The 26,375-nt window shown below is 56.1% G+C and overlaps 10 protein-coding genes across 10 annotated transcripts; 3 read left to right on the top strand and 7 right to left on the bottom strand.

Moving 5' to 3' along the window:
* Positions 1–2,092: 2,092 nt before the first annotated feature.
* On the bottom strand, positions 2,093–3,127 carry CGGC5_v014191 (uncharacterized protein; the record flags this gene model as incomplete). Its single annotated transcript, XM_032023527.1, has 3 exons — positions 2,093–2,117; positions 2,168–2,998; positions 3,054–3,127. The coding sequence occupies 3 exons, from the start codon at positions 3,125–3,127 to the stop codon at positions 2,093–2,095; spliced, it is 930 nt and encodes a 309-aa protein (XP_031879762.1).
* A 1,340-nt stretch (positions 3,128–4,467) lies between these two features.
* CGGC5_v014190 (uncharacterized protein) lies at positions 4,468–4,861 on the bottom strand (the record flags this gene model as incomplete). The annotated part of the gene is made up of 2 exons (XM_032023525.1): positions 4,468–4,740; positions 4,796–4,861. 2 exons carry the CDS (start codon positions 4,859–4,861, stop codon positions 4,468–4,470), a joined length of 339 nt encoding a protein of 112 aa, XP_031879760.1.
* A 1,100-nt stretch (positions 4,862–5,961) lies between these two features.
* Positions 5,962–7,956, bottom strand: CGGC5_v014189 (uncharacterized protein; the record flags this gene model as incomplete). The annotated part of the gene is made up of 2 exons (XM_032023524.1): positions 5,962–6,542; positions 6,597–7,956. The coding sequence occupies 2 exons, from the start codon at positions 7,954–7,956 to the stop codon at positions 5,962–5,964; spliced, it is 1,941 nt and encodes a 646-aa protein (XP_031879759.1).
* A 1,564-nt stretch (positions 7,957–9,520) lies between these two features.
* Positions 9,521–11,386, top strand: CGGC5_v014188 (Glutamyl-tRNA(Gln) amidotransferase subunit B; the record flags this gene model as incomplete). The annotated part of the gene is made up of 1 exon (XM_032023523.1): positions 9,521–11,386. One exon carries the CDS (start codon positions 9,521–9,523, stop codon positions 11,384–11,386), a length of 1,866 nt encoding a protein of 621 aa, XP_031879697.1.
* A 71-nt stretch (positions 11,387–11,457) lies between these two features.
* Positions 11,458–12,351, bottom strand: JID1 (J domain-containing protein 1; the record flags this gene model as incomplete). The annotated part of the gene is made up of 1 exon (XM_032023522.1): positions 11,458–12,351. One exon carries the CDS (start codon positions 12,349–12,351, stop codon positions 11,458–11,460), a length of 894 nt encoding a protein of 297 aa, XP_031879696.1.
* Positions 12,352–13,669: 1,318 nt separating this feature from the next.
* DHH1 (ATP-dependent RNA helicase DHH1) lies at positions 13,670–15,322 on the top strand (the record flags this gene model as incomplete). The annotated part of the gene is made up of 3 exons (XM_032023521.1): positions 13,670–13,713; positions 13,767–13,839; positions 13,895–15,322. 3 exons carry the CDS (start codon positions 13,670–13,672, stop codon positions 15,320–15,322), a joined length of 1,545 nt encoding a protein of 514 aa, XP_031879699.1.
* A 1,933-nt stretch (positions 15,323–17,255) lies between these two features.
* Positions 17,256–18,176, bottom strand: ATR7-1 (Short-chain dehydrogenase/reductase ATR7; the record flags this gene model as incomplete). The annotated part of the gene is made up of 2 exons (XM_032023520.1): positions 17,256–17,623; positions 17,681–18,176. The coding sequence occupies 2 exons, from the start codon at positions 18,174–18,176 to the stop codon at positions 17,256–17,258; spliced, it is 864 nt and encodes a 287-aa protein (XP_031879698.1).
* An 857-nt stretch (positions 18,177–19,033) lies between these two features.
* On the bottom strand, positions 19,034–19,336 carry CGGC5_v014184 (uncharacterized protein; the record flags this gene model as incomplete). The annotated part of the gene is made up of 2 exons (XM_032023519.1): positions 19,034–19,095; positions 19,153–19,336. 2 exons carry the CDS (start codon positions 19,334–19,336, stop codon positions 19,034–19,036), a joined length of 246 nt encoding a protein of 81 aa, XP_031879695.1.
* Positions 19,337–21,568: 2,232 nt separating this feature from the next.
* Positions 21,569–22,015, top strand: DODA-1 (4,5-DOPA dioxygenase extradiol; the record flags this gene model as incomplete). The annotated part of the gene is made up of 1 exon (XM_032023517.1): positions 21,569–22,015. One exon carries the CDS (start codon positions 21,569–21,571, stop codon positions 22,013–22,015), a length of 447 nt encoding a protein of 148 aa, XP_031879758.1.
* A 639-nt stretch (positions 22,016–22,654) lies between these two features.
* CGGC5_v014182 (putative transporter) lies at positions 22,655–24,344 on the bottom strand (the record flags this gene model as incomplete). The annotated part of the gene is made up of 5 exons (XM_032023516.1): positions 22,655–22,871; positions 22,926–23,023; positions 23,081–23,370; positions 23,424–24,115; positions 24,163–24,344. The coding sequence occupies 5 exons, from the start codon at positions 24,342–24,344 to the stop codon at positions 22,655–22,657; spliced, it is 1,479 nt and encodes a 492-aa protein (XP_031879734.1).
* Between the last annotated feature and the right edge of the window lie 2,031 nt (positions 24,345–26,375).

Genomic DNA, 26,375 nt, shown 5'->3' with positions numbered 1-26,375 from the left:
GCTGAAGCAACAAACCAGGGAATCTTGGAGAGATCAAGGAGGCCGAGGCAACAAGGCCGATCATCATCCCCCAACCCCACAAGCTACAGTACTACACAAACCATGGGGAATCTCGAAGATCATACGGAAAGCCGTAAGAAGGGATGGTTACCAGCCACCATTGTTGATTATTCCAGTGGTACACTGGAAGCCATTCGCAAACTTCTAGACGGTTTGAATCTGAGTAATTCCACGTTAAGCTTCAGCTTCCAGAAGTCGTGGGATGCAGCGCCTAAAGGTACGCGTAATATGTTCAAGGTTTTGTCGCAGAAGAACCATAAATATCCTGGTGTAATATCAACTTATGATCAACACGGTACGGTGGCCTCAGAAGAAGGGGAGATTTCGAATTTTCTCATGAATCTTGGAAGATTTGACTATCAGCTTCAAGCCCTCCTGGGTACAGAATACAACGCACCGGAAAACATTTTCAACACTCATCGGGCTCTAGACGCGCTAGGAGACATCTTGGTGTATCATCTAGAAAAGGGAGACAGTGGTTCATGGTGGGACCGCCACATCGGGTGGAAAGACAATGAAGACGGACGAGAACTAGACGACGTCATCATTTACCGTTGTCTCATTGTGACACTCCTCTTTCGAACAACACTAGACAGTAGCGAGATACTCAAGTCGGGCTTATGGGAGCAGGTTGTACCTATCATTTGAAGAAGAATGAGGAACTATTCGGAGTTCGCGTGGGTGTATCATTGCTTCAATGCTTTTCAATAAACAGTCTCTGGGAGAATTCTGAGTCTTTTTCTGGTACTTACCCTGTAATTGAAGTGTTTTGTGGAAACTTTACTCAAATACTTTCCTTTCCCCAACGCGCAGGTATTTGGCTGTGATTTCTCTCTACAGTCGAAGCAGTTTTCTGCCCGATCGCAGGGGCATCGACGATTAATGAGTCGAGATATACGACAACACTCTGTACCCACAGGCTTCATAATTGTTCTCTCCTGACGCTATGCAAGGGGCCTATCAAGGAATAATTAGTGAATTGATCCCATGTTTTGGCTAAGATATGAATATTCTATACGTCTCTCAGCATGTAAAACCCCAAATGGTACTTCATAGATTTGAGGTCAGAGGGAAGTGTGGTTAGCAATGTTTGTCGCGTCTGGTGGGGTAGATAAAATGCTAAAGAAGCGTTCCAGTCAGTATCTTTATAGGACAGCGCTGTTTGCCGCTCTTGCTGTCCAATAAGCACGAGTGGACAGTCAGAACCTCTAGTCTCTAATACATGTTGAGATCAAAGAAATGCCAACGCTGCGAGTCGAACTTGACATAAAACACAAGGGCGCTATCGTTCTAGTGGAAAAGGCCTTCTGAGAAGGAACAGGCACTCGCTTCAGCCGTCTATGGCTACAATTTGCAACCTATCAGACGGACGGAGCAGCGCTCTACTGCATCCCAGTATCTCTCAAGAACCGGAAGATTTTGACGCCTTCTCTAGACGGCAGAGTAATCATAGTCCAGTTCCAAAGGGGGTGAATCCAGGGAAGCCCGTCTTTCCGCCTTCAACCTATCATGTGACGGCTCGTCTTTGGCTCACTAAGGAGGTTATCTAGTGAAGCCAAACGTGGGACGGACAGAGATTAAGGCCACCCTCATTACAGATTTGCTCCTTCCATATCCCCAGCAATAGCAATAGCCACTGCTTGTGACACATTGCACAACTCACCAGATGAGCTGGTATTCTCCTCGGTCGACCACGTAGCAGCAATAATCGATAACTCGCATTCCAGTAGCCATACCTAAGGGGTCCATGTTGTTACGGACAATCCAGCCGACCCGTGTTCCCATCCCAAGCATTTGACCCGTCCAATTCATACAAAGCACACGCTCTCTCGCCCGTGGTTTTCTTTCCGTTCATCACAGCCCAGATATACCCATTCATCCATTCCCTCATTTCCTCTCTTCAAAGTAAAACTTGCCCAGGTTCTCTCCGCCCTGCGGGCTCCCCATCGCGACGTTGCCGACCCTGCCGTCGCCCCCGTCAAGCCGTTCTCGAATGACGCGCTCTGCAGTGTCTCGAGCCGTCGGTGTCGTACTAGGATTTGCGCGCGGTGTTTGACCTGGGAGGTGTGAGACGGAGACGGGGGGCTTATTGGTGGTGTCGACAAACATTTCTTCATCGGGAACGCCGGCGCCGTCATTGGTCATGCCGTCCATCATCCTCGCCTCCCGTCGCTCCTGCATGGCGGCGGCGCTTACTGGGGTGTCGCCGCCCATGGTCACATCTCTCGCACGCTGCGTGGGGATGCCATCGCTGAGGCCGGACGCGCTCCTCTCGAGACCCCACTGGGCTCCGGGAAGGGGGCGGCGTTGGTAGATAGGACCGGATACCGTGCTGTTGGCGCCCTCGCCGAATCCGACGAGGCTGGCGGAGCCGTCGTCGCTCATGCGGTCGTCGTATCCGCCGGTGGAGCGGTTGGTCATGTCCTCGTCCATCTGCTCGGGCTCGGCGCCCATGCTGGTAACGGAGTCGGCTTCGCGGTAGTTGGTGTCCATGCTGAGCATGTCCTCGTCCTGCTCGCCGGGGGCGGTGCGGGTCTCGTTGTCGTCGCCGACATAGCTCTCGGTGGCGCTGGCGGTGCCGACGGTGCTCATCTTGGTGTGTGCGGTTGGGGTACCGTGGGCATCGAAGTAAGCTGCCTGGAGGTGCGTGGCGGGCGGGTAATTAGGAGGAAAGCCGGTGGAGGTGGGCGTCGTCTGGGGGGATAGGGAGGAGGCGGCGTGGTTCTGGGTTTGGGGTGGTGCGCGGAGGGTAGAAACTCGCTCGAGGCCGGCGAGGCGGGAGATGCGGTCGGCGCGCTCGGCTTCGAGGCTCGTGGTAGAGGGGTGGTGGGCGTGGCCACGACCGGTGGGACCCTGGGGGAGGTGACCTCGGTGACCATCTTTAATAGCGGTGGTGGAGAGGGCGGACAGGGACGTTGTCGTGCTCGTGGGAGTGCCACTGGAGGATGGAAGTTAGCTATTGCCCAGATGACGGGGAGGAGAGGGAGGCGTACGGCATCTCAGACGGGGTGTCTGGATTGGAGGTGGCGGGAGGGAGGTTGATGAGGGTGGGATGCGATGCCGCCATGATTGCTGAGATGGGCGCGGCGGTGGCAGAGTCGAGAGGGAAGTTGTCGCAATTTGTTCGCGTGAAGGACGACGACGGTCAGGTGATGGAGAAAGGGATGCTGCGGCGGCGAGAGGGAAGAGGTGGAGGTCGTAAGTATGGTAAAGTAAGGCAAGGTGACGGGAGGATCAAGTTCGGCGAGATGTCACGGTAGTCCCCTGATCCATGAAAGTGAAGCGTGCGACGGCGGGACCTCCCCTTACAGATGACTGAACCAGAAGCTAGGTCTGGGAAGGCGGCGTGGTATGAGGGAATGGCGTGAGGAAGCAAGAGAAGGAAAAGGAGGATGTCGACGAGTGTAACAACGGCGACGACGATGAGGACAATGGACAGGTCGACGAGGGTGGGATGCCGTGGTTGATGAAGGACGGACGCGGGCGTGCAGCTGAAGGTAAAGGTAAGGTAGGTAGGTAGTGTTGGTGGGGGAGGGGAAGCGGGCAGACGGGACTCTGGAGTCTCCTGTGGTGTCCGCTGTGACGGTCGACCTATGGACGGGACCTGCCCACTGTGGTCTGGCCCGACAGGCAGCCCGCGCAATGGGAATGGGCTGGGCTGGGCTGCCCTGGCCCCAATGATGACAGTGAGGTCCCCTGCGCTGCGCTTCACCAACCAACCGCAGCGGCCGGTGCAGGTAAGGCGCGGCTTGGTCCTATGACGTAGCCCCCCGGTGCCCTGCTCGCCCCGCCAGTGTTCCTTTTGCGGTGTGTGATTGGCCGAAAGTCATCGATCGTGATTGGGTTCCAGCGTCTGGACCCTCAGGCAGCGAGCCAGACCCCAGGCTCAGGTCCGCCATTGGGCCCTGGACCCTGAATGCTGGTGCTTGACGGTCCCCTCTGTCCCTGCATTGTGCCACTGTCCGCTGCGTGGAACCTGCAATTAGGGGTCACCAAATGCCAATCTCGGCACGCATCACTCGGTCCCCTCCGATGACTATTCGTTCTTCCCGTCAAGGCCGCACAATGATGCCATTGCGCATTCCTCCTGGGATGAGATTCCCTGGCCCATATCCCCGGGAACCGAGTGTTTCACTCAGAGGCCTCGTTTCCTTGGCCTCGCTTATTTTGAAGACGCACTTTGTCTTTCAGTTGTCGATGTCCCACAGCTGAATGCCTTGGTTGAATGAAGACACAATGCAAATTGCATGTTGACACATGGCCAATATTGGACATACAGCAAGGCATAAGCAAAAAGTGATCAAGCAATCTGACTGATCATAGCTGAAGAGGCTAACCAAACAGCCAAATGTCACACACGGCAATCTCATTACCATTACACAAATCCCACCCAACCAAACCAGCACCTCACCCTCCAAACATACCAGGCGTAAAGTCCACCACTCGCGCCTTCAGAATCACCTTGCCCACCTCCGCGATGAAAGCCTGGTGCGCCGGGTCCTTGTGGACGTAGTAGTCCCTGTCCTCCGCGCTCTCAAACTCCACCACGAACACGTGCGTGATGCCGTCCGACATGCCCTCGGGGCTGTTATCCACCCCGCCGACGGCCGACTTGATGTACGGCTTGTTAGACGTTGGGTGGATACAGTTGTCCTTGAGCGCCAGCATCGAGTCGCATATCTGGCCCATGTCAGTCGTGTCTTTGAAGGTAGGGCAGGGTTTGAAGGGGATGTACCGCCTTGACTTCCTCCTGCGGGACAAGTTCCTTGAACTGGAACTGCACAACGTGAATAATGGTCATATTTGGTGATTTAATTTATTCTGGTATGAAGCGGTTCGAATGTTCTTGTTTCCTCGTGAATTTGAAGTCCTTCATCAGAGGCGGAGTCGACAACTTCAAAGCGGCCCCTCCGTCGCCACTGTCATCTGCGCCGAGTGCGGGGTACAGCCAATTGCCGCCCGCATCTGCGACTCCGTCCAGAGTGGGAACCCATGACCGGATTTCAGATGAACCGACCGATGAATTCAACCTCACCTCATCTCTGGTATCAATTTTGGCTTTGTGTAGGTTAATCATATTGATGGGCCACTCAATACCACTGGGCTGCAATCTGCCCAAGGGGAAAAGATAAGGAACGCTTAATGCCAAATAGCCATCCGGTGACAGCGCGCCCTTCCAAAGCCACACGACGAGCCTCGTGTCTTGCGGGCCCTTTGGTCTGCCAATATATGAGGCTATCATGTTCCTCGCGAGGTTTTTGACGTCCATTGTGCTCACCCTATCTACTGCGTACCCTCTTGGGCTGTGAAACTTCCTCAGCGTAAGATATAATAGTGTACATCCTTTGTAAAGATGGAGGGTATTTGAGGCAGTGTTTAATTCACCTTCCATCCTTACAATAAGATTGTCCCACCCACTTGCATAGATATTAGAGTGGAAAGCTTCTACGCAGTTACGCTGGAGCTGGAAAGATCACACCCACTACTGCAGGCAGCATCAAGCTTTTATGAGAGGAGCAAAGAAAAGAGCGAAGCGAAAGGAGAAGAAGAACAACATAAAAAAAGAACAAAAAGCTCAGGTTCGAACCTCGAACCCTACGAAAAACCGACGGTTTTTACATCTCTGTCCGATTGGACCACTCAGCCACCATTGTGGCAGACAGACCGATTGGTCTCGGAGAGGCGTCCCCCTCCGACAACTCGACGCAGAACTCACCCCTAAGTAGAATACTCGCACCTTCCATTGGTTTCCTGGAAGGTGAGTTCACAATACAGGATCCATCACTACGTCCCAACAACATGGATAGACATTACACTTCAGTCTCGTACTTCATTAAGCATCCTCTCTAAGGGTATCATCACAAAACCAAAGCTTCCTCCAACCGTCATCATCCTCCCACTTCACCCAAATATCCCAGCAACAACAGCCATGACCCCAACATACACCCCCGAAACAAGCGCCCCCTCCGCCGCCGCCTGCGCTCCTCCCCTCTCCTTGCCCGCCCCGAATATCCCCGCCTGCACGACCGCCAGCCCCACGCCGACAGCGACAATCGCCACCACGGCCATCCGCCCCGCGAACGCAGGTATCACCGCAAACGTAAGTATCGGCAGCAGGAACGCCGCCGCGAACGACACCGCCACGGCGAGCGGGTAGCTGTTGCGCAGGAACACCTCGACCTGGCGCAGCTTCTCCGACTTTGCGCCTTGGAAGAAGAGAAAGCCCGGCGTCACCGGGGCGGCGGTGCTGGGTTTGCGCGGCGGCATCGGGGTGCGCAGGTCGTCTGAGTAAGACGAGGAAAAATCCGAGGTCGAGGGGGAGGGGCGCGCGAGTGAGACGAGGTCGTCTGCCGGGTCGAGGAAGCGCGTCTCGATTTCGACGATGGGGTTGTGGTTGGCGAGGTAGGCGCGGTAGTAGTCTATATCTCGCGGGTCTGGGCTGGGGAGGTTCTGGGTGTCTTTGAATGATGAGAGGACGTGGTCTACAAGGTGTTAGTCCGATGGTAAATTACAACAGGAAATACGGGAAAACGCACTGTACTGCCCGAGCTTGTACCCGATCTTGCCCAATACATCCGTTTTATGCCACTGCAGCTCGCCCGCGGTGAGGGCCTCCTGACGTCGCGAGGCGGGAAGTATACAGTTCTGCATGCGCCGCGTCTGCGTGTCCGCTGTATCCAGCCGGTGAAGCTGCTCCTCCAGCTCCGCGAGCTCATCCTGCAGATGCAAGAGCAACCTATGATTCAAGGCCTCAAAGCGGCGGTAGATGGGCTTGATGCTTGACCTGTCCGCGTCCCCGGCGCACAGCTTCGAGGCAATCACCTCGTACCCCGAGAGCGGCAGCTTCTCCGCCCGGGGGAGGTGCTTCGGATGGCCCTGGTGCATGCCGGGCAGCCGCGGCTGCAGAGCGTTCGGCGGGAGGTGCGGCAGGTTAGCGTTCCCCCGCGGCATCTCCGGCGTGCCGTAGTTGCGGTACCCGCGCTGCTGCCTCTGCTGCGCGGCCGCCGCGAGGTGCGCGTCGAACTTGCCCGGCATGGCGCCCGGGGAGGCGGGGTCGCCGTAGGCACTGTGATCCGGGGAGCTGCTGCGGTCGGTCTCATGGTCGAGCTCGGAGAAGACGTCGCTCTGGAAGCTGCTGGAGGCCGTGGAGGCGGTGCTCCGGGTGGAGGGGGACTGGTAGCTCCCGTCCGGCGGCATCCTCCAGTACGACTGCTCGACGGAGCGCTGGATGGCCTCGGGGGTGACGTGCGGGGAGTCTGCGTCGAGGTAGCTGAGGGCGGCGTGCTGCTGCTGCTGCTGCTGGCGGGGTGAGCGGCTGCGACGGCGTTTGAGCTGGGACTTGTCGTGCTGTCGCGACTTTTCGCTGCCTCTGCGCCGCGGCCAGGATGCTTGCGTTATCGTCGAGCCGGAGCCGCTGGAGTTGCTTGAGTGGTGTGTTCGTCCTGTAAGAGCTGTGAAGTTGGTCAAGGTTGGCGATGTCGGGTAGTGAGGTGCGTTTGCGTCTTCATCGTCGTACGGTTCCTGGACGACAGTCTCATCGGACGACGACTCTGGATCGGCGACGGGTTCGGGGTCGGGCTGCTGCTGGGGGTGGTCATCGTCTGGGCTCATTGCGACCCCGTCCGGTTTTGTTTGCGCTGGAGAGACGGGGAGGGAGGGAGTGCGCCGGACGGTTGCGCTGCGAGGGCGCGAGCGGGCGGGTGGTGAGTTGTCGTCGGCTAGTGGCATGTGATGTCTGTTATCTGTCGCGAAGGCGGCTGAGGGAAACGGCGCATGGGCGGCGCTGGTGCTATGCGCGAGTCCGTCGTTCGGGTCCGGAGCCAGCCACGCTTGAGCTGGCGCTGGGCTGCCGGGGAGGTCGTCGGAGACTGTGGGAGCGCGGTAGTCGGATGACATGGCGGTCGTGGATTTGGCGTGGGATTATTAGAGCGCGATTAGTTCTTCCTGCGAGAGACGGCTGGCTTGCGCTTGGGGGAGACGGATCGCCGTCCGAGGTCGGGTGAACCTCGTGTCCAAGGACGAGGGTGGGTGTACGACGTTGTCTCGGATTAGCTGTAGAGCCTTGCTACTGCGGGTGGTACAAGAGCTGACGAGGTAGTTGGGCGATAATACACATTAGAGAACGGTCGGGACAGTAAGAGAGCAGATAAGGTAGTGTGCAGGAGGCAAGGGCAAGGGAGTTTTAATGGTCCGGACGATGCCCAACAGCTGTGGAGGGGCGGGATCAGGCTGGGGGGTTCCCGGGGAGATCAAAGTCGTGGAGAGCGGCGTTCAGGCGGGTGGCATCACGGCGAGGGCGTCCCAAAGTATGTTGGCGAGAGAGCGGCTGCGAGGGGCATGTGATCGATCATTGCCTTACTGGTACATAAGGGAGGGTGGGATAGGAGTCTATTTGGGGAGACTGGATGGCTGAGTCTAAAAACAGGGAGGGAAAAAGGAAGACACATGGCAGCGGAAGGGAGGGCGCCATATGATCGGGAGAGGAGTGTGTCAGCCGTCGACGGATTTGTTTCAGATGACCAGGAAGACTGGACCAACGGATGGGATGGGGGGAGGGGCTGTCTTGTCAAGGTGTGACGGGCGAGCTGATGTGTTGGGCGCGGTGCGATGATTCCTTGGAGCTGATGGTGGTGTGGGCGGGGAGCTGCTTCTGAGGTGAGTTGTGATGTGTTGCGAACATGTGTGTCGACTGCTCTGAGGCTGGGCTGCTTTTTGTTTAAACCAACTACCAACCCGTATCAGAGAAGATAAGAGCAAATGGAGAATGTAGAGTGACGAAATGCCAGCCAGGTGAACCCAGTCTAGCGGGACGTTTCCACGTTCCCGGCAGTTTCCTTAGCGGCATCCCGCTCCCTGGACTGCGCAGCGCTCCACTGAGTGACCAGCATGGGTGCGCTATTCGCAAACCCCAGCTCGCTGAGCATGAGCAAACGGGATCATCCCCTGATGTCTTACATAAGCATCCCGCCGATGACCACGAGGGCGGAATGCAGCCCGGAACCTTGAGCGGCCCGAAAAGCTCAGCTGCCTCCCGGTCCCGTCCCGTCACCGGCCGGTCCAATCTTCACCACTTTTGAGCTTCGAAGCTATCCCCAGCTACAGCTTCAGCGACATTGACAAGTGCCATTGACTCGGAACACCGACGACAAGCTCAACAGGCCAGCCTTCCAATCACGGTCCAATTGCCCTCCTGCAATGGCTGAAAAACCGTGACCCCTCCACCTATCAACGAGCCGACCCCTCCAATCACGCATCCTCAGATCCCCGCGGCCACTCGCTGACGAACACGAAAGCCCTCCTATGTGAAGGAGGGTGTACAACATACGGCTAAAATACTTGCAAGTATCTTCTTAGCCGCGATTTGTCCACGCCACACGACATTCTGCGAAACCCTTTGGTGCATATCATCCACCCACTACCCAAGACAAATCACTCAGCCGATCAACGGACCACCACCACCATGCGCCGCATACCAACCCGCGAACTGGCGCGGTACCTCTTCAACGGCCAGCTCTCCCGCAACGGCTGCCTGTTCACCGCCCGCCGCCTCCCGGCCCGCGCAGCGCCGTACACAACCATCCAATCCCAACCAACACCCACCCCCGAAGCACCACCGCCGCCGTCGACACCCCTCCGTAAGAAACTCAAAGAAGAAAAGAAGCTCCTAAAGAAGGAATCCAAGGGCAAAAAACCCAAGGGCTCAAACCAGACCATCCCCGGCTGGGAGCTCACCGTCGGCATCGAGATCCACGCCCAGCTCAACACCGCCCGCAAGCTCTTCTCCCCGGCCGCCACCCCGTCCCCCCACACCTCCGCGCCAAACACCCACGCCGCCCTCTTCGACCTCGCCATCCCCGGCAGCCAGCCCGCCTTCCAGAAGGAGACCCTCATCCCCGCCCTCCGCGCCGCCCTCGCCCTCAACTGCGCCGTCCAGCCCGTCAGCCGCTTCGACCGCAAGCACTACTTCTGGTGGGACCAGCCCGCGGGGTACCAGATCACGCAGTACTACCACCCCTTCGCGCGCGACGGGCACGTCGTCCTGACCGCGCGGGATGGCATCGCCGCCGAGGACGGGGAGAGCGTGCGGATTGGGATACAGCAGGTGCAGATGGAGCAGGACACGGCCAAGACGCTCGCGCAGCCGAACGATGTGTCGTGGCTCGACTTCAACCGCGTGGGCGTGCCGCTGATCGAGATCATCACGCGGCCGGAGCTGCACCACCCGCGCACGGCGGCGGTGTTCGTAAGGAAGGTGCAGACGCTGCTGGGGGCCGTGGATGCGTGCGTGAGCGGGATGGAGGCGGGCGGGCTGCGTGCGGATGTGAATGTTTCCGTGCGGCGGACGGGCGATGAGGGTATCCCGCTAGGCACACGGACGGAGATCAAGAATCTGAGCACGATCAAGGCGGTCGAGGACGCGATTATCGCGGAGCGGGACCGGCAGATTGCGGCGCTGGAGCAGGGCGAGGAGATCAAGAGCGAGACGAGGGGGTGGACGCTGGGCTCGAAGCACACGAGGAGGCTGCGCGGGAAGGAGGGCGAGGTGGATTACCGGTACATGCCGGACCCGGACCTCGGGCCGTTGGTCATTGGGGAGGACCTCGTGAGCGCCTTGAGGGAGTCTGTGACGGAGTTGCCGGACGCGGAGCTGGACGAGCTTATTCATGATTACGGGCTCACGGCGAAGGATGCGGTGTCGTTGATGTCTCTCGACGACGGCGGCAGGCTGGAGTACTTTTACCAAATCGTGGACGACCTTGGAGCAAGGCTCGCTGAGGCTGGCGACCAGCCGGAGCTGCAGTCGTACGCGCCGCTCGTCGGGAACTGGGTGCTCCACGAGCTCGGCCGGCTGACCGTCGACAAAGACCCGGAGGCGAGCGAGCGCACGCTGGAGATTACCCCTGACGGACAGTGTGCCGCCGTTCCCGTCACGGCTCTCTCGGAGATCCTCTTCCACCTCAGGAACAAGCGCATCACAGGCAAGGTGGCCAAGGAGCTGCTTATTGCGCTCTACCTCAACAACCTGGAGCAGTTCGAGACCGTCACCGAGGCTATCGAGGGTTTGGACCTCTGGTTCCGCGAGCTTTCCGAGTCCGAGTACCGCCAACTGGCTGAGACGGCTATCGAAGGCGAGGACAAGGTTCTCAGGGAGTTTGTGACCAAGAAGGTGTATCCTCAGGGCAAGCTCATGTACCTCGTCGGCAAGATGATGCAGCAGGGACAGCCGGAGCGCATCGACCCTGCCAATGCCGAGAAGATCATGCGGGAGGTCATCTCCGAGCACACTTCATCCCAGAACCAAAATTCCGATAGATTCGCTGTATAAACTCATGTAAACGCGTCTCAGAACGCTGATAGTGTACAATACATCATGACATCATCTCGATAATACGAGAGCTACTTCGTATCAGGGCTAGGCCTCCCGCCAATCGTCTCCGGTGCGAATCCGTAATTAATATTCTCCCTCTCCCGCAGGAACCTCTCGATCCTCTCCTCCCGCCCCTTGCCAGCCACCGCGGCATTCTGCCTCCTCAAGCCCTCGCTAATATTCGCCTCGTGTAGCGCCCTCTTTTCAAGAAAGACCGCAGAGTGATTATCCATGCGAGTCGTCTGCGCTACCGTCCCGACCGCCAGCGCTGCCAGCACCAGGGCCGCGAAACTTGCATTGGACATGTACAGGGGCTGCTGCTTTTCCTTGCCCTCATTCCGGTCGTGCCATTTCTCCCAGTCTTCCCAGGTGGCATTCATGCCCGGGTTGTTCGGGCTGTGGCGCCATCTGCGGTCGGCTTCACGGTACATCTCGTGAATATCACGGGTGTCGTCCGCGCCGGTGCCGGGTAGATGCCAGCCCGCGCCCCACGAGTCGTAGGCGCGGCGTCTGTCTGGACTAGAGAGGATGTCATTTGCGAGGACGACGAGGCGGTAGCGTTCTAGACGAGTGGCTGCGGGCAAGGCGTCGAGAGGGTTTGAGGCGTGCTTGTCAGGGTGGTACTGCTTGACGAGCTGGGCAAAACGGGACTTGGTGTAGGGGGCCGATTTATGAATTGCAAAGATATCGTAGGGTGTCGGATTAGGTGTTGTTGGCCAGGCGGGGCAGCTTTTACTGCCGTCGCTGGAGGGGTTGGTGGTTGCTGTTGCGTAGCATCGTGAAGACGGCCTTTGTCGTGGACGAGGGGTTGCTTGTTGTTCGCGGTTCGGGCGTCGGGGTGGTGACGTTATTGACGATGCGGGGACGGCGAAGAGGTTCAAGGCGTTGGAGGAGGAGCAGATTGCAAAGGCGGACGTCTTCATGCTGGTTAGGATCTGTGGTGCAAATAAGTGGTATTCAGGGAGGTTGCGGAGGATCTTGGGATGTCATTGTTTGAGCGGACCTCGGAGCTTTGTAGAGGTTGCTCGGCGATTGTTTGTGAGAAGGATAGGTACAAAGGACGAGTTCGGGGACTTGAGTGGTTCGACTCTCTCCAAGTATCGGGCGCATTCATGCTCAGTGCTCAGTGTGGCAGTGAGTAGCAATGGCGCGCACCTGCTCTTCAGTGACCAGTGCTCCTGTTATCGATCCGATAGCTCCGCTGCAGGAGCGATCGGGCGGGGAAGGGGCAGCCAATCGGCTGAGGGAAGTGGCTCAGGGTGAGCTCGGTGTGGAACGAATGGCAGAGGGCAGGAGCTTTCGGTGAAGGTACAAGCCGATGCCCCTCTTCCTGACCTTGACGTAGGGAGGCCATTGGAGGCAGGAGCAGAACAGAGCAGCACGAATCACAAACGTGAATTAGTCCTTCTGAGATCCAAACACCATCCCCCGTTACATCTCATACCTTGATATTGACATTCGTTATCCAACTTCCAGGCAAGCCCCTTGACTAGCATTACTTGAGTATCAATTCACCCGACGTCAGGCAGGTCACGTGGACCCACCTTCCCGCTACCTCGCATAGGCAAGGGGTCCTGCCCCAGAAGGCAAGGTGAGGCGCACCGCACTGCACCGCACCACACGACGCACAGTGAGTAAGGTACCTAGTGAGTGACCTGGCGCTGAGTGCCACGCCCACGCCCACGGCCCACGGCCCACGGCTTCGGTCCAGTCACCACAAACTTGCTTCTTCCCTCTCCTCCCACATAACCACACATCTCCACGCAATCCACCACCAAACAACCACTCTCGCGCTCTTCTCGTGGACGAAACACATTTTTGCTGTTTCAGTATCCCGAGTCAACAAACGACAATCACAAGAACAATCGAAATCGCGCACTCAACCACCTCACCACCCCTCTCTCAATCCTGCAATCCGTGCACCTCCCAACTCCTAGAGTCCGGCCGAAATCCACCACCACCACCTCAACCTCCGGACACGGAATCCAGACGATCAACCACGCGACTGCTGTTCGCTTTCTCAAGACCTTCATCCGAACATCCTATTTCGAGCGACACATTTCTTTGTCGCCGAATAATCCCACCCTGACCTGACACTCGTCGAGTCCGACTCGCCCCTCGATTCACCGCAAAGTGGGGAAAGCAAAAGCCCTTTTGCGCAACTCCCCTCCACGACTGCCATCTCCCTCGCGATCCTCCCCTCTCCGCCATTAGGCACATATCCCATATTCACACTTTCAAATGGCGGAAGCACTCGCAGACAAGCTTAAGGCGACGTCCTTGGGGTTCGTAAACCTCTCCCACCATCTGCAAAGAGTACGTGGACTGACTAGCCTAGCGATGGTGCCGCACCTGAAGACTGGAAGAAGAACTTGAAGCTCCCCGCCAAGGACAGCAGACATCAAACCGAGGTATGTATCCGCTGCGCTGTCGTGTTTGCTGCCAGGTATTCATATCAAAATCCAGGATGTCACGAACACGAAGGGCCTGGAGTTTGAGAACTTCCAATTGAAGAGAGATCTGTTGATGGGCATCTTCGAGGCTGGATTCGAGAAGCCGTCCCCCATCCAAGAAGAGGCCATCCCCGTTGCCCTCACCGGCCGCGACATCCTCGCTCGTGCAAAGAACGGTACCGGCAAGACTGCAGCTTTCGTCATCCCCGCCCTCGAAAAGATCAACCCCAAGGTCTCCAAGATCCAAGCCCTCATCCTCGTCCCCACTCGTGAACTCGCCATGCAAACGTCACAAGTCTGCAAAACCCTCGGCAAGCACCTCGGAATCAACGTCATGGTCACCACTGGAGGCACTGGCCTCCGCGACGATATCATCCGTCTCCAGGATCCAGTCCATATTGTGGTCGGTACTCCTGGAAGAATCCTCGATCTCGCCGGCAAGAACGTTGCCGACCTCAGCGAATGCCCCATGTTCATCATGGACGAAGCCGACAAGCTTCTTTCCATCGAATTCACCCCCGTCATCGAACAGCTTCTCCAGTTCCACCCCAAGGATCGCCAGGTCATGCTCTTCTCCGCCACGTTCCCTCTGTCCGTCAAGGACTTCTCCGACAAGAACATGGTCAGCCCCTACGAAATCAACCTGATGGACGAACTCACCCTCCGCGGTATCACCCAATACTACGCCTTCGTCGAAGAGAAGCAGAAGGTGCACTGCCTCAACACCCTCTTCTCCAAGCTGCAAATCAACCAATCCATCATCTTCTGCAACTCGACCAACCGTGTCGAGCTGCTCGCCAAGAAGATTACCGAGCTGGGCTACTCGTGCTTCTACAGTCACGCCAAGATGGCCCAGCAAGCGAGAAATCGTGTCTTCCACGACTTCCGCAATGGCGTTTGCCGAAATCTTGTTTGCTCCGATCTCCTCACCCGTGGTATCGATATTCAGGCCGTCAACGTTGTCATCAACTTCGACTTCCCCAAGAACGCCGAGACCTACCTTCATCGCATCGGTCGCTCCGGTCGCTATGGCCACTTGGGTCTGGCCATCAACCTGATCAACTGGGATGACAGGTTCAACCTCTATAACATTGAGAAGGATCTCGGCACCGAGATCCAGCCCATTCCCGCTAGCATCGACAAGTCTCTCTACGTCTACGAGAACCCCGAGTCCATCCCCAGACCCATCTCCAACTTCAAGACCGGCCAGCCCGGTCCCCAGGGCCAGCTTCCGGCTCCTCAACAGCTCCTTCAGGTTCAGCAGCCCGCCCCTGGCAACTGGCAGACCCAGAACCCCCAACAACAGAACGGCTACCAGGGCGGCGGCAGAGGCCGCGGACGCGGTCGTGGCGGTTACCGTGGCCAGGGCCGCGGCGGCTACGGTGGTCGGGGACGTGGAGGCGGCCACCACGCCCAGCAGCCCCAAGGACAGGCGTCCTAGGCAGGCGTGCTATCTTCTCCATTATAGAAAGGCGTTATGGAGTATACGTCGCACGGAACACGCGACGGCGTCTACTGTTGGATTGTACATATTTTCTTTTCCCTGGTTTTGAAGGCGGCAAGGCACGACTAGACTGGGTCGGGCGTCTCACACACGAGCTTCCACATTCTCTCACACTACTCAACGATCACGAAAACGAAAACACCAATCAACCCCCGCCACTCGTCGCCAAGCAGCAAAAGCTTCGTTACATATTCGCAAACTTTGGCCTGTACCATACCCCTCGGATCTTACTGGTCTTTTGTTTGACTTCTTTTTCCTTTCCTTTGGCCTTCTGACGGCAGCATTTTCAACATGAGCTGGAATTGCGTGGTGTCTGGAGACAACAGAACGAGACGACGGGTAACACATGGGACGAAAAACAACAACTACCGCAGGGCGTGGCGTCTGGTCCTGAACGAGGCTCTTTGATGGTGTGGAACATTCCGATCCCATCTTTTCATGTCATGTTGGTTCTTCTTTTAACGACGGCGTTTTGGGGGTCAACAAGCGGCTGAACGGCATCAGCCCCGGGATGGCGTTCGCATGGAAGACGGCCATATTTGATTTTGCTGGGGAAAAAAGTGGAGTTGGTCCTCGTGGCACGAGGGCGGGAGGACGGGGCGGTCCGGTAGCTCATCGACTGGTTTGAGCGCCGCGGTGTGTTTTGAGTATTAATCAATCAATCGCGGAGACGACTTGAATGTTGGGATACGAAACGGAGGGCGGTCGGGGTGACTTGGCATCCAAACGGCGTCTGTCGGGGCATGGTTCCCCATCTCATCCATGCATTTTCTTTGGCAGGGGGAGACTTTGGCTGGAAGACACCTCGTCCGGGATAGGAGGAGCGTCGTTGTCGTTGGTCGACAACCAAGATGTCTTTCTTGGTAGCGGTGGCGGTTGCCATCCGTTACGTATTCTACGCCTATACCCTGCTTCTTTCGCGAGAGCGGGCTCGACGCACGACCGCAGAAATACCCGAGTATCATTATGATGTTTGGCTCCTTCGATCTGGCGACCAACTGAAGTCTCGGAGACGCCTGCAAAGGCAGATCTTGGGACGAATAGCTGGTATTGCCAAGGTTTTCGGAGGGGAGAACATATTTTGGTGCTCACAACGACAAGAAAATATTGGAAAAAAAGGTTGGGAGAGAATCGCTAGACGGACTGCAAGGCTTTTGGACTGGGTCAGCTTCGTGCTGGGACTAGTGGGCTAGATAGTTGTCTGAGCATTCGGAATGGCAACGTCATTATTCTCTCTCATACACGTTACTGCCGTGATTCAATTCGTGAAATGATGCTACTTGCGTCAATCTATGACACGGAAGCTGGTGACGCAGAAAATCGCGTTGGTTTTCTCACTTGCGGTCTACACTTTGAAAGTCTTGGTGAGTCGAAGGCGTTGCAAGGTGCGGTTACATCTTCGTGTGGTCTAATATCCTGTCTGGCACTGGAGCAGGCAGTTGGACTTGTGCTTGCTGAAACGAGGTTCGGCGCATGAAAAATGCCCTCTCCTGGAAAGCCGGCCGCGTTGGTGTCAACGTAACGGCTCGTTTGCAAGCAGTGGCCAATCTCAAAGCAGAGATTGAATAACCCTGTGCCGTTTAAACATAGCTTGCACGACGCGGTATCGGCTTCTTCCGATCTTCCATTCAGCCTCTGACTACAATTGAATATAGATTTCAGGTTGTCCCCACCAAGGCAGTTCGAGCTAGACCGACGGAGAATGATTCACCCTCCAGCTTTTGCCCTCTTGGGTTTGGACACATACTCTCACCCTTGAACGATGACGGCTGAGCGACCCCGCCGCGGATGAAGGACTTGAAAACTTGTCAATGTCATAATCTCGTTCTCGTCTCATGATTCCACAAATTATTAGATTGCCCTTCAGACTTCATCCCGCGAACAACACCTCCTGCAACCGCCGGAAGACCTCGTCCTCACCGGGGTAATCCGGGCCCTTGATCGACTCAAACGCAGGCAGCAACACGCTCTCGTCAATCTCCTTGTACTTGCCCAGCTGGACGTGGATGACCTGCCCGTTGCGGGACGCGTCCGCCATCAGCAGCGCCGCGCCGCGCGCGACGGCCTCCGCGGGCTGCAGCTCGACGCCGATCTTCTTCATCAGCCCCTTCAGGTCAGGGAGCACGCTGCTGTCCGTCCACGTGGGCGCCAGCGTGTTGACTCTGATGGGCAGGCTGGCGGCGCCGAGCAGGGAGAAGAGGCCGCGCCCGAAGCCGAGCACGGCGTGTTTGGCGGTGGCTTCGGCATATGGTCAGTCTGGGAGTTGTAGGAGTTGTAGAGAGGGGAGGGGCTTACAGTAGTCCACGGCGCGGAGTCGTTGCAAACCCGTCGTGGAGCCGTTGATGACGATGCTCCCGCCCTCGGCCTGCTGCCGCATGTGGAAGATAGCGATCGTGGCCGTGTGCATCACGCCCTTCAAGCTAACATCCAACAGCGCGTGCGACGGCTCCTTCAGATCGCCGTTCTCGTCGACCTCGGTGGAGAGGTAGTTGGCATTGGGCCCCATGCCAGCGTTGGCGAAGACATGGTCCACGCGCCCGTAGACCTCCTTGGTCTTCTTAAACAGCGCGATTTGGTCCGCCCAGAGCGTCACGTCCGTCTTGACGAACGTGTAAGACGCCGCCTCATGCTGCTGGGGCGGGGGCTGGATGTCGGCGTTGACGACGGAGGCGCCGTGGGCGAGGAGGGTCGTGACGGTGGCGAGGCCGATGCCCGAAGAGCCGCCGGTGACGATGACCACCTTGCCCTTGACGCCGACGAGGTCTTCATCCGCGATCAGGAATTCGGCCATGGTTGTGAGGTTGCGATGCGGCGCATGGCGTGTGTAACGCGAGCGGTCTTGGCGAGCATGTCGGACTCTTTATTTAAACAGCTCCTGCGGTGAAAATGTCCGAGAATGCAGCTGTTGATCTGCCTTGTGCCACGTAATCCCCCCTCCGTTGAAGAAATGATTGCAGAATGCTCCGGGGGTCTAGTGTGCTTTTTCTCAGAGTCCACTTTGCGCTCCGTGGGAACATGGGATGTTCACCCAATGGATTGGCGGGGACATGGCGATTGCGGCACTCGCACGATGCGAGGAAGCCAATGGAGAGGTGGCGACCCTTGCCTAGCGGATGGGCTACAGAGTGCGGTATCAGGGGTTTTTCAGAAAGGGACGAGGGCCACAACTTGACGTGGCATTCTGCAATGGCACTCACATCGGCCTCGTGCGCTTCATGTGGAGTAGTGAACCGAAGTCCCATCGCTTAAGAAATATTGGAATAATTGCGGGCTCAGAGTTGCTGGCTTTCTCAAAGTTGGAACGAAGACTCAACGACGTCCTCGCCTAGTATTCAGACAGCGTGCGCTGTTCGCCATCTTCAGCACTTTTTTCTCATTTGAGGCAACGTATGTTCTCGGACCCGACAGACATGGTAGTTTAATTAAGTCTTATGACAGGGTGGTTGAGTCCTGAGCCAAAATCTCTTTACCCAACCAATCTTCAAAACTTATGATTAACGAAGCAGTTATTTTGAAGAAGAATCAGGATACGAACCAAATTTTACACTCAACCCTGCGAGAGTTTCATTATGAAGAGGATATCCAGTCAGTGGAGGTGATTCACAATTCTAATAAGATGAAGTTGCCCACCCTATCAGCCTTCTAATCCTAAGCCATGCCCGTGTCTTGACCCTGAGAAAGTGCTTCACGGAGTTGAGAAGCGATGTGACCTGAGAGTGTCAGTCTAAAGTCCATCAATTGGTCAAGAAACAAACGCCATGACTCACTGGCAACGTCCCATCGTCTAGCAATCTTGTCCGAGAGACTCTGTATCACTTCTCGCAACAAATCCCCGGTATCTCGACCATGGTGTTTTCCCAGTAGGATGGCGGCGAGTCCAACCCTATGAAACAGAATAACAGCTGTGAGGGGCATCCTGTTGAGCTCGAGGATATCCACAGTCTTCTCCATGCGAAGCAGGTCTTGAGCAATGTTTTTGGCTGATTCGAGAGCTGCTATTGATGACTCTTTGGCGAAGGAAGGGATCTCTTCCCCGCCGGCACAGGTCAGTCTTTTTTCGTGAAGTTCTATAAGCGCTCTGTCTTTCGATTAGCTGCCACGTCTGGATGGAGCGAGAAAGGTCTACTTCCAAGAAATATATGGTCACCACGGTATACTGGTGCTCTAGCCTCTTCCAGGATAGTGTTAATGTTTCTCGGATCTTTCTCTGTACCAGCATATCGAGCTTCCAGGACTCATGGTCCAGGAGTGTTTCTAGCTGGACCAACGGGTTTCTTGTGAGCTGCATGACACACTGCAATGCATGCAAGGCTTGTATCTCGCTAGCGAAAAGTCCGTATCTCTGGCCTTCATCCGCTGGGAACGACAGAAGTGGCAGAGATGAGTCGCTGAAATCATGGTGAGTACTCCATACCTCGTCCTCTCGCGGAAGGGCTCGACCGATGTGAGAGTTGTGGACAAGGAATGCTCGTTCAGACTTCCAATTGGCGTAAAAGTCTAGTCTGTCGAGGAAGCAGACAGCCCACCATACCCGTAGTCTCTCTTCGTCAGCTGCCGTTGCGGAGCATGGGGATCGATGGAGATTGGTGATGTAGCCGAGACTAGCACAAATTGCTAATGTGGCGTATGCGTCAGACATGAGGGCACGCCCTTGCTCGTATATGGCGAGCAGTAAGCCGGACTGAACGGTTTTTAGGTGACGCCTTGAGTTTGTCTGCAGTAGTAAGAATGATGATTTGCAGTCGTCATATAGCGACGGCAAGAGCGTTTCGTGATGTTCCCCAGAAGCCGACGGAAAGGACGGAGTGATGAGCAGAATGTGTAAGAGAAGACAAGCGAGCTCGGCAGATGGTTTGCTCCGCAATGATGATACTTGCTCCTTCAAACTAATTGGGTGAATGATGGGGATCCATTCGTGTATTGACCTTAAGTAACCATCAAGGACACCCTCTATTTGAAGGTTGAGTATTCTTAGCGTGGCGAAAAGATGAGATGTCAGCCAAACGTCAGGATCCTGGTGCTTCGCAACATTCGGTCCCAGATAAGAAGCGAAACCAGTTCGGTTTTCCTTGGGATTCAAGTCATTTGACGGAGGTTGCTGGGCTGTGGATGAAGAGCCATAGTGACACGTGATGTTGCGACTGGTTTGTATCAGAACTGATCTGCGTGCTATAACACACCTTGCTACTTACCCTATACATCGGCTGCAAGACGGCAGTGTCCGATCGCAACTCTTTTTGCTCATCGAGCACAAATGGCAGGCATTTGAAGCCAAGGCACTTGCTGACATACTGTTTGTATTTTGAGATCAAGTTGTCATGACCGTCACCTCACGCAAACGAGTCTGATTCCTTAATGGGTTCATGGAGTTGACGGTTGAGTTGCTGACAACATGTTCGGGGTGCGCGGCATGCTGAGCTAGTCCGCCGCTAGTCCGCTGCTGACCCGCCTTTGACAGAGCCAAGACTACTCCAACAGTCGGGGTAGTGTCGGACAAGTGATGTGCCCGTGCTGATCTCACAGCAATGCTGTTCTCCATCTGAATGGCTGCAATAGGACACCCGAGACTACACGACGATCCTGAGATGGGCGGCAGTCGTAAGTGCAAACCCTCCCAGCAATTCAAGCTGATGGGCTTTGCTGAAAGCCCTGAAACCATAAATAGCCCAGCGATGTCCGCCTTCATTACAAACTTATTGAAAGAGACCAAAGAACTGTGACAACCCGTTCAACAAAGCAGCAAACCTTTGAAACGCATTTCACCTCTCGTTATCATAATGGCAGTTCTAGGACAGATCCGCGCGCCATCCCTTTTCATCAGCCATGGAGCGGGACCCCTTCCGCTCATCCACCCGGACTTTGAGGAATACCGGCAACTAGTTGCCAAGTTAGGAAGCAGGCTTGATGGCGTTAAAGGCATCATCCTCCTCTCAGCACATTGGGAATGCAACGAACCTGAAATCACTGCCCTTGAGGATCCTGGGCTCTATTTCGACTACGGAACTGTTACCGCAGGCCAAAAGCACGTTGCGCCCGAGGCCTACGAGACCAATTATCCTGTCCTCGGAAACGCAGCATTGGCTGTGGAGATCAATCAACCAACGCCTTCTGGGTTGCGGCTTCAAGCCAGTCCTCAATCATAAGCGTGGCCTTGACCACGGCGTCTTTGTCCCGCTAAAGATCATGCGACCTGAGGCAGACATAACGGTTGTCCAGGTGTCTGTTCTCACGGGGAAGGACGAGAAGGAGGCCACACGCAAAAACCTGCGTCTAGGTCGCGCCTTGGAGTATTTCAGAGACTATGGGTACGCGATCATGGGGAGCGGCGGGTCGTATCACGACTTTGACACTACGATGGCCGTGCTCGAAGGCTCTAGCGAACTTCCCCCCGGGGCCGAGGAGTTTGAGGACTACCTCAAATCAGTGGCAGCAATTCCCGATGCAAAGACTCGTGAGAAGGCCCTTCAGAGCTGGCGAGACATCCCGTCGAGCTATGTTTCTCACCTGCAAGCCGAGGCGGAACACTTTTGGCCGTTTCTCGTTGCTGCCGGTGGTGGTGGAGACGTTGCTGGGCGGCGAATCCTCAAGTTTGTCTCTCACGGCGTGCCTGTGAGCTTCTTCGAGTGGTGAGAATTGGCAAGAAATGGACAACGTTGACTGGCTGGGAGAGCAGGTTTGAGTTCGGGACGACGCGGTTGTGTTATGCTATCACTGCTCATTGCGTTGAGGATGTCACTGTAGCTAGGCCCAGCAGGAAGACTTTATGTGCTCAATGGAAGTCAGCCGTGGCATCAGCCATGCGAGTTTCTTCCGTGTTAGGTCCACTCATATTGTGTGCTAGAGTTATGGTGTGAGAAGTTGCTAAATTACGCAACCAATCAGATCCTCCGGATCTTCCACGGAAGGGTGGCCGAGTTGGTTATGGCGCCAGGTTAAGGTCAGCTTAACATCTGTTTCCTGGTGGGGCAACCCGCGCGAGTTCGAGTCTCGTCCCTTTCATTTTTCGTTTTTGTGAGAATCTGTTTCGTGCACAAGCCGGAGGAGCAGGTTCTTTTTGACGAATGGTTAACAATTGCAGGCATACAAGTTGAGTTCATAGTGTGCGGGAAGCGTTCTTGATTATTTCAAGCTTTATCCCAAAGGAGGGGTATCTTTTATTCGCTGGCAACATCGACTGGTCTAGCCCATCATCTCAAATGCCTTTTCAAGTGCTTTGCCCAGACGGGTGCGCACCGTCCGTTTTCGGCCTCAATTCGTGATCATTTGGTCTCAAATAGTGTATCTGAACCGCGGACTCTCATCCCCAAGCTCCGCAAGCTCGTCATCAGACAGATCACGATACTTATCCTCCGCAAGACCGGCCTCCCGCTGCTTGTTAGCCCTCCAGTACCAGAACCACATGAAGCCGTACAAGCACGTCCCCATTCCGACCATGCTCAGCGTCACCGCGTGGCCCCTGATGTACCTGGGCTTATCGATTGCTTGGCTATCAGTTTGTTAGTTGCTACTTGCCTCTCACTTAGACGGCCGAGGTACCCACTAGATGAAAGACGACATCACCCCAGAACAGTTCCCAATCGTCAGCTGCATCCCGCTCGCAGTCGTCCTCTTGCCGTATCTCGGCGAGTTATTCGGCAGCTGGAAACATCTCGTTAGCCCAGAAGCGCACGCACTCTGTAAGAGGGAAAGGCTCACCCAAGCCAGCGGCAGTCCGACGACGACGTACAACCCGGCCGCCACCAGGAAGCACCCAAAGTAATGCACCCCAGACGACGTGTCCGAGATGAGGATGGCGTACCCGATCACGCTGACGCTCCCGAACACGACGCAGAACAGCCCGCGCAGCTGCTTGCGGTCCGACAGGAAGGCCGCGGTCATGTACACCACCACGCCAAGGGCGTAGCACGGCACCGTGAGGAGCTGCACCTGCGCGACGGTCCAGGTGCCAAGGCCGTTGATGATCGTCGGGAGGAAAGTCGAGAACCCTGTTTTTCGCAGTCAGCCACCAGCTACACCAGTCTTCCGGCAGCACACTCACCGTAGAGCATGGTATCCACGCCAAACTGCGCCACGCAAAACACCCAGACCTTCCAGTCCTTGAAGGCCTTCCACATGTCCTCGCGGCTGAACTCCTGCGCGCTGCTCGTGTTGCCGTACTCCCGCCCCCGCCGCTCCACCATCAGCCTCTTCTCCTCCTCGCTCAGGAAACTCGCACTCGCAGCATCATTCGGCAGCAAAAAGAACGTCACAACACCAAGCACGACCGTCGGCAGGCCCTCGATAATCATAATCCACCGCCACCCGCTCAGCCCGGCCACGCCCTCCATGTGCCCGATCCCATAAGCCAGCAGCCCGCCCAGCCCGCCCGCGATGGCCGCGCTGACGAAGAGATACCCCACGCGCAGCGCGAGCTCATGCTTGCTGTAGAAGAAGGTGAGGTAGACGTTCAGCCCGGGGAAGAGGCCGGCCTCGACGGCGCCGAGGAGCAGGCGGCAGGCGATGAGGGCGCCGTAGGAGTCGACCAGCCCCGTGAGGGTGGCGATGATGCCCCAGGCGACGGTGATGAAGGCGATCCAGCGGGAGGGCGTGAAGAGCTTGAGGACGAGGTTGGAGGGGACCTCGAAGATGATGTAGGTCACGAAGAGGATGGAGACGGCGACCTGGAACTGGTTTCCTTGGAGGTTGAGGTCGGACTCGAGGTTGTAGAGGCGTGCGTTGCCGATGTTGACGCTGTTCGGGTAAGAGAGCTGCATGCGGGCAAGGGATGGCAGACTCACCGGTCTAGGAAACTTAAGAGGTAGAGGAGCATGACAAGGGGAATGATGCGCGCGTCCAGTTTTCTGACCAGCGCCTTCTCCCGCAACGCCAGGTTGTCGTCGACGGGCTCTAGGTCCCGGGCGTCGATCTCGGGCGAGCTTGCGCCGGGCCCGGCGTCGGCGTGCTTCTTCGCGGCGTCCATGCCGGCGGTGTTTCCGTGGAGGTGAAAGAGGTTCGAATGACTCTTGGTTGCAGACCAGCAATAACCCTGCGTCAATTGCGCAAAAGTTTCGTTGTCAGAGTTTGGCGGTTGCAAGAGTCTGTCTGCGTGGAAGGGTTGACGTTGACTCGACGCTCCCTTGGATTCCGACAGGCTGGTCGTCACTCAATCCCGATGCGTCAATGAGACCTCGCGCTGGGCAGGATGATGCGGCCGGCGGGGGTGGTGCCGTTGAAGATGGCGGGGTGTCGTGCAGATATTACACGCGGGCGCGGTCCATGGGACGATTGAGATTTTCCCCTTCTGCAGTGTTCGTCGACTGTAGACCCCTCCAGTTCCTATGTCGGCGGGGTTGGGTTGACTAGACAGAGACTATGGCACGATGTTTGTAATTACCCGCCTAAGACAGTGGCTGGCTGGGGCGAAAAACAACTCAACTCGTGAAAGACGCTTGCATGAGTCAGGATTGAAGACTTCAGAGAAGGCGAGACTGTTGTAACAAAGAGGGTTGGAATTCTGGATGGCAGAAGACGATAACTATCAAATGGTTCCTCGGTCTACTCCCCGCCTTGCCTTGCCCCCGCGGTATCTTTCTTCAGAAACCAAGACATTGCAGATAAGATCCTGACTTTGCTGCCCCCCGGGGTCTGGAACCCATTCGGAGCTGCAGCTAAGAGAAGACAGAAACAACCGCAACAGGGGTGCTTGTGCTTGTTTGGTTCGAGCTTACGCACCAGTTTTTTTTCTTTTTTTCTTCCGTTGCCCGCCGCCCACTCTGTGCACCCGCCGTTGCACTTGCGCCCCAATTCGCCCGCACCGTAGGAGATACCCGACCTGGTGCCACCGCTCCCTGAAGGAGGGGCTCTTTGGCGAGTGTTTCTGTCATTGTTTGAACCATCGGGGGAAGGGGAAGAGTGGGTGTGTTGCGTCCAGGGTGGACGTTCATGACCATCAAAAGGCTTGGCTTACATGAAGCATTGCAGTCGGCAGAAATACCGCCGAAGGCTCGGGTCCGGACTGACAAATGGCACACCTTCAATAACAAGATGGTCCCGCGTGCTGACGAAACATGGACGGTCTTCTGGAACTTTCAGATCCGATGGGCGATGGCATCGGGAAGAATGATAGTGACTTCCGCGTCTCGCAATACCTCTACGGCGGGACAGAATGAGTCCCCGGTAGCAAGTCCCGTTGGCAACCCGCCTGTCGGGCTATCGGAGCTGTCGACCAGAAGTCTTGGCGGCTCATGTGAAGCTCTTCATAACACAGCAGGGTCGCATCGGCACGCAACCACAAGATATCGAATGATTACCAAGAGCCTGTCACTTCTTTCCCCAGGATGCGTTTTCAAAAACCAAGGGACACAACCATTGACAACCCAAAACAGTAAAACTTGGGATGAACGACACCTCGCCAGGATGCACCCATAACAGCCACGCTCCCCCCAAACTCAACTCATGTCCTCGTCAAGTGCATTTTTCAACGTCACACAGAAGACTCTTAGCTCTCTCATCTCCCCTTGTCACGCAAAGATGCTGTATGGTGCCAAGAGATAAGGCGTGAGACCAAGGTGCTGACACTGCGTCGTCGTCGACGTCCACAATGCGAACATGCAAGCCATATGCGAGCTGGAGCTGCCCCCCCTCCCACCGGCAGAGCTAACGACGCACATCATTCCATGGCGCCAACGTCGCGCTCTTCAAGATCCAAGACAACTTGCGCAAACGTCAAAAGTCTTCACATATAAAACACTCTTATGTTTTACCCATCATGCAATTCGCATTGCCATGCTTCCTCGTACACATTACGAAGATTATCTACCGGGAGAGAGTTTTGAACCCCAACTATGAACCCTCTCAAATGAAAAATGCTTCCTGTGCGGCCTTGCTTCCATCTGCCGCCAGCCTGCCTTCCTGCCCCGTGCCCAAGGCAAGGCAAAAGCTTCAATGCAACGCTTCAGTATCCTAAAACAAAATCCAAGCAATAGCCTTTATGTATATATTTACAAACCCC

This window comes from Colletotrichum fructicola (assembly GCF_000319635.2).
Source record: "Colletotrichum fructicola Nara gc5 chromosome Unknown KSG_Nara_v1_contig08, whole genome shotgun sequence".
Taxonomy (NCBI): Eukaryota; Fungi; Ascomycota; class Sordariomycetes; order Glomerellales; family Glomerellaceae; genus Colletotrichum; species Colletotrichum fructicola.
This window is presented reverse-complemented; position numbering and strand designations above follow the sequence as displayed.